This window comes from Mastomys coucha, unplaced genomic scaffold (assembly GCF_008632895.1).
Source record: "Mastomys coucha isolate ucsf_1 unplaced genomic scaffold, UCSF_Mcou_1 pScaffold15, whole genome shotgun sequence".
Lineage (NCBI taxonomy): Eukaryota > Metazoa > Chordata > Mammalia > Rodentia > Muridae > Mastomys > Mastomys coucha.
In genome coordinates this window covers 22,314,874-22,325,471 of record NW_022196897.1, presented here as the reverse complement: position 1 = coordinate 22,325,471, position 10,598 = coordinate 22,314,874, and the positions used below count along the sequence as shown (strand labels likewise).

At 43.0% G+C, this 10,598-nt stretch overlaps 1 protein-coding gene across 2 annotated transcripts in view; it reads left to right on the top strand.

The window, feature by feature from the left end:
* The first annotated feature begins 2,313 nt into the window (after positions 1 to 2,313).
* The window catches only part of Pbx3 (PBX homeobox 3), a 197,609-nt gene continuing 189,324 nt past the window's right edge, over positions 2,314 to 10,598 (top strand). The window contains exons 1-2 of one of the 2 annotated variants that reach the window (XM_031369926.1): positions 2,314 to 2,620; positions 3,463 to 3,536. In XM_031369926.1, coding sequence (XP_031225786.1) covers positions 2,421 to 2,620; positions 3,463 to 3,536 — 274 coding nt within the window. In that variant the 5' untranslated portion in view covers positions 2,314 to 2,420. The remainder of the gene's footprint in view (positions 2,621 to 3,462; positions 3,537 to 10,598) is intronic. The other variant, XM_031369927.1, reaches the window with a different exon arrangement.

The following is a 10,598-nucleotide window of genomic DNA, read 5'->3' as shown; positions in this document are numbered from 1 at the left end:
AAAAAAAAAGCGCAAGGATTTGGTGACAGTTAGAGTAGAGAAAATCCAATCAATGATGGCTGTAACTCATAATGAGTACTTGAAGAATCAGCAACTTGACACACACAAGAGCAGAGAATATTAATGAACTCAAAGGAGGCTCTTTGGACTTAAGCAGGGTAGATTGTCTGGAACTCCTTCCCCAGCAGCTGTGCAGTTGGTAAGGCTTGTAGCTTGCCTAGCCTGTGAGTTTGGCTGTTAGCTTTGCAGTGGGAAGTATTTAAAATCACACTCAACATACGAAGGAAAGAACCTGGAACTGAGTAGCCTGCTTTATTCCAAGACTCCATCTGGCATTTAAAGAACTGCTTGTCCTACATTCAACCCTGCAGAGTAACAGCCATTTTTCATCTCCTCACACCTCTATTTTTAGTTTCAGGTAAGAGCTTATTGAGTCTGAGAAAGGAACGTTTAGAGGTAAGAGCCACCAGTTAAAAACTTAACCTAGGGTGATCTCCATGGATTTAAAATGAGATCATGTTGACTTCTCAGCCTGAGAGATGAGGTCGAGATCAACCTCAAGACTCCACAGGAGGTGTAGGTGCAGATTCCAAAACCGTTTAAGCCTTTAGTCTCTCTTGGGCAGAAGTATTATGAAGAGGTGTTACAGGTATGTAAATTCGTAGCTGAGTTGACTACTGCCGAAGGGGTAATTGACAAGTGAAATCCAGTCCATTTCTAAACAAACTTGTCTGTTAGACTATAGTCTCGCTCTCCGCAGGTTTCGCACACCTGCCAGAGTAGTCCCCGGATCTCCAGGACTTGTCGAGTGTGCAAAGTGCAGTTAGCTTAGAAATTAGTCCTGGACTTCACTCTCTCCAGTCGACGTGTTTCCCCGTGACCTTTCCATCTGCTACCTTTTCAGAGAAGAGCTCTGTCCATGCGAAACCACAGGCTCCCACTCTTAACTGGTCACTCCTTGAGGGACAGTGCCAGGCCCTAGTGCCAGCGCTAACTCCAAGCCTTGACTTCGGGTTACCATGGCGACCGTGGGACGGGCAGGGCTTTTAGACCCTCTTTCCCGGTCTCAGCCCAGGACTTTCGAACGCTCCAATTGGGACAACCCTTTCTTGGCTCTGCCCCGCCTCGTTAGGCGCTGAGCGCAATGCGATTGGCCCTGGGCTTGCGGCCTTGTGCCCAGAGGGTACCACCTCTTGACAGGAAGAGCGGGAAAGTAAAACTAGGCACAGTCCGAGGCGTGAAGCTCGTCTCAGGCTACGGGGGACCAAGCTGTCGGCTACGGGGAGACTTTATCCGGTCCTATATAACACCCCTAAGTCTCCAGCTGCTAACAATAGGGAAGGAGCAGAATCCGGGGACCACACTTTGCTGGCTGGGCTGACCATCTGTGGAGCGCGGACAGGAGGAGCCGTAGGGCTGCTCCCGGGCAGGCTCTCAGTCGTCCCACAGCGGAGGCCTGAGCGGACCGGCTGAGTTCTAGGGGCGGGGCCAGTGGCGGCGGCGGGAGGCGCAAAGCCCAATGAGAAAAGGCCCCGCCCCCAGAGGCGGGGCATCCGGGGCGCTCCCCCCGCCCTTCAGCTCTCTCCGCCCCTCCCCCCCGCGGGCGCCGGGGCCTCAGTGAGTGAGTGGCACTGGCAGCCTGTCAATCCCTCAGCCGAGCGGCCTCCGAGCCTGGTCCACGGCGGCTGCCGACTGGGTGCGCGGCACCGGAGGCGGCGGCGGCGAGTCCTCCCGCCTCATCAATCTGCTGTCCGCCCGGCGTGCGGCCCGCCGGGGCCCTCCACCGGGCTCCGTGTCCCCGCCGCGCCGGCCCGCCGGCTCCCAAACTTTCCTCCTCCGCCCCTCTCGCTCCCCGCGGCCCGCCCGTCGGCCTCCTCCTCCTCCTCCTCCTCCTCCGCCCGCCGCCGCCGCCGCCGCTCCCTCCCCCGGGGCCGCCGGTGCTCCGATCCCGCCCGGTTGAGGCGGCGGCGGCGGCGGGCGGCGGTAGGCGGCTGAGGGAGGGGACCGTTCTGGCTGGCGCGGGCGGCGGCCGCGGCGTCTCGGCAACTCGGCTGCCGCTGAGGACCAAGTTGTGCGGGGCGGCCCGGCGCGGCGCGGGGCGCTGAGGAGGCGGCGCGGCAGCCGCGGGAGGGCAGCGGGCATCACCGCCTCCGCCTCCGCCGGCGAGCGCGCCGCTTCCGCCCGCCGCTGTCCTCAGTCTCCTCCGCGGCGGAAGCCCGAGCCGGACGCCGGTCCGCGTCCCCTCAGCCGCGGGCCGCGCCGGGCCAGGCCGCCCCCTCCCGCGCGGGCGGGGAGCGCGCGGCCGCCTCCCTCTCCCCCTCCCCCTCTTTCTTCTCCTCCCTCGCCGCCGCCGCCGCCGCCGCCGCCTCCTCAGCCTTCGCCTCCGCTGCCGCCGCCCGCTCCCGCCCGCGCGCGGCGGGATGGACGATCAATCCAGGATGCTGCAGACTCTGGCCGGGGTGAACCTGGCCGGCCACTCGGTCCAGGGGGGTATGGCTCTGCCACCTCCCCCTCACGGCCACGAAGGGGCGGACGGCGACGGCAGGAAGCAGGACATCGGCGACATCCTCCACCAGATCATGACCATCACCGACCAGAGCTTGGACGAGGCGCAAGCAAAGTTGGTGTCGTCTCATTAAGCATCTTTTGTGTGTGTACGGGAGCCGGGCTCGGGCCCGGGTGGCTCCCGGGACTGGGGCCTCAGTCTCGGGCGGGAACTTTCTCCGCCCGCCGGGCACTTGCCGTGTCCTCCCCCCCACCCCACCTCCATCGCGCGGGCAAAGTTGCTCGCCGGGCTCGGGACAAACTCCATCAGTGCTTCGTCCGTGCCCCGCTGCCCGGCCCCCTCCCCGGATTTAAACCTCCCGCCCGGACCCTGTGCGCTCCGCGTCCCAGCCGGGTCCAGGGCCGCACCGTAGGGAAGTGCAACTTTCTCCGCCAGCCCAGACTCCGGGCATGCACTCCCCTCGGCCCAGTCTGGGGTGACCGGCTGCTTCCTCGCACGTCCCTTTGCGGGAGCGCCAAGTTCACTAGGAGGGAGGGCCGCTTGGCAAACTTTGCGGAGCTGTCACCGGCTGATTATCAGCCGCCGGCCGGCCGCTGCGCCCGCTCCTCCTGTGGAGCTTGGGCGTTGGGGTTCCCTCCGAACCGGGCTGGTCCCTTGGGTCCCCGCCGCGGCCCCCGGAGCGGACGGAGCCTCATGCGCGGGTCACTCCTGCGTCTGCCCGGGCTTCTGTCGGCCCAGCAGATGGGTCACGCTGCTATCTGGCTGGAGCTCTCGCCGCAAGAGCTTGCCGCCAGTTGCGAACTAGTCAACTTGAGTTTTTGTTGACTTCCCGAGGTTCAAAAGAGCTTTTCCAAACTGGGGGCCGGTTTTACATCTTGGGTCTAACTTAAAGGAAGGCGCCATATTATTCCAATAGGTGATGCTAATACCTTTGTGTTTTGCTATTTGTTTTTTAGGAAACATGCTCTGAACTGTCACAGAATGAAACCGGCGCTCTTCAGCGTCTTGTGTGAGATCAAAGAGAAAACAGGTAAGACTCTGCTGCCCGCAGTGGGCCCGGAGACCCCCGAGGTGGGGTCATATCTACTCCTTCGACTCTCCAGTTGAGAGCTGCTGCTTTTGGGCACCGCCATCTTTGATCATTCTTTGCTTCCCACCTCCTGATCTTGAGAAAAAACTGCAATAAATCTGGAATCTATTTCTCAATTCTGCTTTGGAACAAAATGAAGTGTATATAAGAATAGGGCTGGATCGCAGTTCCCCAGGAGGTAGTCCCTGGCCTTAGTCGGGGAGGGGGCTCTAGCTAGCCGCCCTCTCCCATCTCTTTTTGCCGTGTGTAGCAGCTTTTAAAAGGAGCAGTGGGAGACTGGATGCCAAGGACCAGTTCCCCTGGAGAGGCATCACCAGAACTTTGTTTTACTTAGACAGTTTTAAGCTTCGGTTCTACTGGGAGAAGACACAACCGAACACACCTCAGTAACACCCTGGACTTAGTGCTTTAGGTGGGAAGATTTTTAGGACTCCAGGAAGGAAAATCATGTGCTTAGGCATATACAATGTATCACGCCTATTGGTACTTATATTACAGCCTCTGTCTTACAAGTGCTACATTTGTAAAACTGAGCTTCAATATATAAAGAAAGATGTCCACAGATGCTGATGAAACATTCTGAAGTTCAGGGCAGGAGTAGGATAGGTTTTGCAGAAGTACTAGAATGAAAATTGCTGATACATGTTAGGGAAAATTTTGACAATTCCTTATAGTTTTAACTTTCTTGTCAGACTTTTTCTATTTAAGGTATTTTTACTCTTGACTTAAGGGTAAAGCTTGTATATGTATATACATGTATATATACATATAAATGTGTGTGTGTATATATATATATGTGTGTGTGTATGTTTCACATGTTTTAGTTTGTGTTTAGTTATCTTTCCTGTATATGGTAAAAAAAAAACCTCCATCAATCAAGCTTTACCATTGATTGATTTATTTGTTGTTGTATGTGTTGGGTTGTATTGCTTTTTAAAGTTGCCCTTTTGAAAATTGAGTCAAAGAAGAAAAAATCAAGTCCAGTTATATTGCATTTTCCAACTAAGGCTGTTTTAATGTTTCAGTGTTTGGCTGTCTTTGAATTGATTTTACAAATAATAATACATTGCCTAAGACTGTTAGGTCGGAAGTCAAGTTATACTCTGTTTAAACAGGTACTATTCATATTCCTAAAAGTAAGCCAGAGAAGATGATGGTTTTTTGCTCTCTCTTTATGTATGCTAAACCATAATTATTAGTAAATATTGAGAGCTTAATGAAGTACTTTATTTACTATTCATTCATGCCATGATTTTTTTTTTTAATGATAGGGTTTTTTCCTCCCCCCCTTTGATGATGCACTATATTCTGAAAATCAAAGTCATTTTAAATTACTGACTTACTATATGTTGATTTTAGCCACCTTTTGAGTACTTTATGATTTAAGATGTTAGATGATTTTAATCTAACAATAAAGACATCCAGCATTGAATCTTGAAGGCTTTTTATTTGGGTGAATCAAAGTATATAATTCTTAGAACATTTATGTTGCTTAATTTCCAATGGTTTTCTTGCTATCAGGACTCCACTCCAGTTCGTGCTGACAGCTAAGCACTGGAATATTGACTGTGGTGTGAATATTAAGATTGATTCAATTTTATATGGCACTATATTGCTAAAGAGATGGAATTGATGCTCTTCTCTAGTAAGAACACCCTTCTTATGATTTGTATTTATTTTTTATCCCTTTAAAGTTTTGGCCTAACCACAAAGAACTACACAGCATTTCATGTTTGAACACTTAACAGCAGGGGAAATTCAATTAAGAAGTGTTAGTCTTCTAGTTGCTTATTTGCACAGGACTTAGTTACACCATTCTGAAAGGAAAGCATAGTCAATGACATGTCAAAGGTGAGTTAAGGCAAAGAAACAAGTCTTTTTAGATTATGGTTAGAGAGAGCTTTGGTAGGGATATTGCTGTTTAACAACCAGGAGAGAGCAGACAAAAGAAATTTCTGTGTTTTGAAAATTGTTTCTTGGGCTTTCAGTGATAACTTGTAAATTAGATCCTCTTTTTGTGCGTTGACCTGTGACCCAAGTTTGCAGGTTATCTCTTTTATGAAAAGCCAGGAGCCGACAGTGAAGGTGGCTGTCTGGGCAGAGGCATCCTCTTGCCTGCCTCTCTGAGCTTGAGAGGGATGGGATTTAAGTACTGAGTGATTGATGGGGTGAAGCTCTCTCTCTCTTCTTTCTCCCCTACTATCCATAGCTCTGCCTCATGCTCTAAACCCAGTCTTAGAAGGAGACAGGATCGCTAGACTCAGCCCTCAATTTGAAATAAAGCAGCTGTGTAGACATTAGTGTTACCAAAGCAGAGAAAGCCGGCAGCACATTCCAGGGCCTATCCCTTGTCTGCTTCTGCAGTCCTGCTTTAGAGACATTATGAACTTAGAAAATAAGTGTTAGGGAATATGTGTATGCTACTTAATACTTTCTATTTAAATCATTTTATTAATCTGTTATCATAATATGTAAGGATTAATTACCTACAGAAAGTTCATCTAGTCATTTGTGAATATAAATCAGGAATATTATGTGATGACTCTATTCTGCATAATGAAGGGGAGGGGGCTGACAAGTTGAGAACTAGAAGGGTGGCTGGGTGGGAACTGCCATGTCAGTGGATAGTGTGATTTTAGTTTTGCTTTTCTTTTAAAATAAGACAAAATCATTTAAAAAAAATCATGTATTTGTAGAACTGCTAGTAGATTTTGAGGTTTCTGATCAGGCAGTGAATACTGCCAGTTTTGATACACACAAGGGACTTAGTTTGGAAAACATCTTATTTCTCCCCTACCAAATATAAAAAGGCATTTTCCCCCTTTTGATAGATAAATGGGTAATCTGCCACAATTATTTTCTTGTTCAGAAGTAAGGAAACTACTTTTACTATAAGATAATTGCTTTTTTTTTTTAAAAAAAATGTATTCTATTATAAAATTTATTCTACGGTTATTTTGGGGCAGAAAGATTTTTCATTGTTGAGTTGTGACATTTATGCATATTAGAGGCAACTAAAGTTACAGGCTTTAAAATGGAGATATGTGTCTGTTTTAAACTATGTAAGCAAGGGAGATAGTAATTGACGGGCTAGGGTCTTCTTTAGGATTATAACAAAATCATGTTACCACCCTTTGCTTATTAGATATCTCTGAGAAGTGAGACTTATGCTTCTGTTGGTATACTCACTGAACTATTTGCTATTACTTTAATCTTGACTGTGAAGTGTTTCCTTTATGAAACAATGTATCTTCAAAAATCTGCCTTTAATGGACCCTTAATTATGGGGATTCAAATGAAGGAATCATTTTTTTCAAGGATAGTATTTTTAATGTATACTAATCCAGCAGTTTACTATATGATCTGAATACTGATATTGTGAAAAAGTAGTGTATATTAAAAAAGTCAACATAACCTTTTCCTTTTTCCATGCTAGGTTAAAATACACATTGTTGATAGCTGCCAACCAAACTGTGATTTATTGGCACCACAAACCCTAAATAGTGTTCATTTACTAGTAATGTCTAATGGCAGACGTGATGGTTTGCCAGATTTGTAGGCTTTGTGAGGCTTATAAGCAGGACTGACTTGGGAAGATCATAAAACTTAATGAACTTCTCTACTGCAGGAGGTGTCCGCAGGGGAAGAGAAAGGCCTACTTGGCTGGTTGGGCTGGTTGAGGATTTTTTATGTTTCAAGAAAAGAAAATGACTATTATAAATGCTGTACTTTTAAAACAATCCATCTTGAGAAACTCATAAGAATTTTAGATAATCAGAACTAGGGAAAAATGTAGTTTATAAATGAGTTTTTACACCCATTTAGTATATGAAATGTTTAAACCTTTTACCTTTATTGATAAAAGTGTGATTAGTTTTCAGGAGGATAGGCTGGTACTCTTAGTTAACCCTTCCATTTAATTTGCACCCTACATTTTTAGTGTTTCATTTGCATCTTTTTTCTGGCCTCTTTTTTTTAAGACTTCCATGTAAAATTTTGCTACCTTTCTTATTGTTATAGTGCTGTGTTATTCTTTTAATTCTCAATGTATAAAAATCAGATCACTCATCAAGTAAACATTTCACAAAGAAATATGAAAATTGTTATTTCTGAGCCTAAATGGTTCTGTATTTATTATATATTTTAAATTGATTTTGTATTATATCCAGTATAGTTACCATTTGCTTCAAACTTTTGAAAGCAATTGCATTATACATATATGCATAATGTTTCTGTTTTGATGAGGGAATTTTCCAGCTTTTAAGAGTTTTTTATTATAGACAACAGCAACAATACCACATTCCCACATATATACATACATATATACATACAATATGTATGTATAGCAACAATAATAAATACACATATATAGAAAGAAGAGAATTTTGAACATTGTTTACCTTCAATAATGGCAACAATTGGCCAATCTTATTTTCTCTATTACTTCTGCTCTCTCAGAATTTTCGTGATCTGAATAGTAATGGGCCTTTATTAGTTCAATTTTTATATCAATTTTTGGAATACATTATGGTCTGTTTACATTGGGAATACTAAATGATTAAACAGGAAAAATACAAAGTTGGTGTTTGTTAGGAAGATCATAAATTATATTGCCTTATCATTATATTTTCCTTAAAGCCATTTAAGAGTATTTTGTCAATTTTTTATATTTGTGTTGCTTACTGGAGATTTTGTAGGAGATTTTGAAGGATGTAAAAGACTGACATTTGTCTGATTTTTTTTTTTTTTTTCTTTTCCTCCTCTTTCATTCTTAAACAATAATACACTCAATCTGTTGGTAGAAAACCTGGAAAAATTGTCATTGGCAAGTCTATTTTAGAACTGTCTGGTCTGAAGTATCATGCAGATATACCTTTAAAATGGGAGGATCTTTTCTAGCCTTTCTCTTTCCAATAAAAAATATATTTTAATACAGTGAAACTGTTGTCAGTATTAACTTGATCTATGCAGGTAATTCTTTTGCACCTTAGTTTTAGTGAGCTTCATTACAGGTCTGCTTGGTTTTGATATTTTATTTGTGAACTTAACTATGTAATTTTTATTAATTTTTATAACTTTATTCCAAATTATAAGTATATTAATTCACTGGTAATGGAGGTGCCAACTTGCCCCCCAATATACAAATCTACCCACTTTTATAACATAAAACTAAATTTTTTTTCATACTCATGACTTTCCTTTAACTTATAGTGTTTAGATTTTAGTTTATAAATTTTATACTCTAAAGCAAGATTTTAGTTAACATCTTATTTAGTTACATCTTATTTGTATTTTGGTACTATATGGGGGCATGCTACAGGGTAATATTATATTTTATGAAGAATTGAAAAAAGTGTGAGAAGTAAAAAAATTGAAACTGAATTTTCTGAACCACTTGTCATCACTTTGTTTTATGTGGAGACCATACAATATTTATTCAAAATAAATTCTTGACACATTAGTACTAACATATCAAGTTAAATAGGATTTAGACAGTTTCTCCCATATGGATTCAAGTATTTGTGAAGAATCTTTAGATACTTTTTATTTCAATCTTGACACTAGGAGAATAATGTTTTATTTGTTTTCTCAGCAGGCTTGTGCTTTAGCCATTTATCAGTGTGATCAGCATGAGTGAAGTAGTAACTGACAAAGCTCCACATCTCCCTCCCATGCTGACCTTTCCGAGTACTTGCTCTACTTTTATAGGCCATTCCAGCCAGGACATGTGGAGAGGCACTCATTTACATCACAGTATACAGTGTGGCATAAATCAGTGAAGTTTTTCAGGTCTATTTATCACATTTTCTTTTCTTTACAAAGTTATAGAAGTTAATTAAACAAACTGCTATTGCAGCTATGTGATAGTGCTATATTTAGCAAATAAGTTAAAGAGTAATGCTTGAGTGAGCCATTGGGAAAAAATATGCCATCTTTTATGCCTTCAGACATAGAACATATTAGAAAACAAATTTCAATCTTAAAGTCCTGATTTTAACAATGCTCTTTCTAAGCAGTCTTGCAGTTAGAATCCCTTATTACCTTGACATAGACATGATCTAAACATATAATATGCTTATAGTTTTTAGTGCAAAGTGTAGCTTGCTTGCACACTGAATTTGAATAAAGTGTGTAATCTAGCAAAGAGGTCAATTCTAGAATGTGTTAAATTGACTAAGCAGGACTTACTCTAATTATGGGTAAATATACTTATTTAGAGTTTTATATTTGTTTTCTTTCAGCTTAAGTATTTTAAAAGTGCTAAGCTGTTTTGAGTACTAACCCTTTTTATGTGATCATATTAATGAGTTTTTGGCATATAGCATAATCCTTTTAATGTTGATGATTTCTCCTGATGTTTAAACCATTATTTAGGAGATGCCAACATATGTTAGTACAAAATGGTTTTGTTTTGTTTTGTTTTATGTGGTGCATCAGTTTTCAGAACATATTTCTTAGGCATCAGCTCCAGCAGGTGGCTTTTTACATTAAAAAATTCATAAATTTTAAAATCACATAAAATTTTATTTCAAATTCAAATTAACTGATTGAGAATGTCAACATTTCCACTCTCTGTATTAACATTTATAATAGAACAAATGGTCGCATATAGGAATTATCTGCAACATAATCTAAATTAAGATTCTAAACAGGCATTACAGATGCTGGTAACTTTGGCAATTATCATTTTGTTTGGTGAACAGTAGTAAAACAGTGTGCGGTAAAAGTGTTTAGAGAGAGAGGATAAATAAATTGAACAGTTTTGCAATGCAAAGTGGTTTGTGGTGTTTTTGAGGATTTCTTGGCTCTCTCTTAACTGCTATTGTGAGCCTGGAGCAGATTTCCCCATTGCTAATGCCCTAGAAGTATTAATTCACTTTGATATGCTAATTAGAGGGCATTATGCAAGAAATGAGATTAAGTGGCAGCATGAAGCCATTTGCCTGTCAGTGAATTGAGAGCTTTAGCATCGGGAGGAGCTTGTTTTTTTTTTTTTTTTTT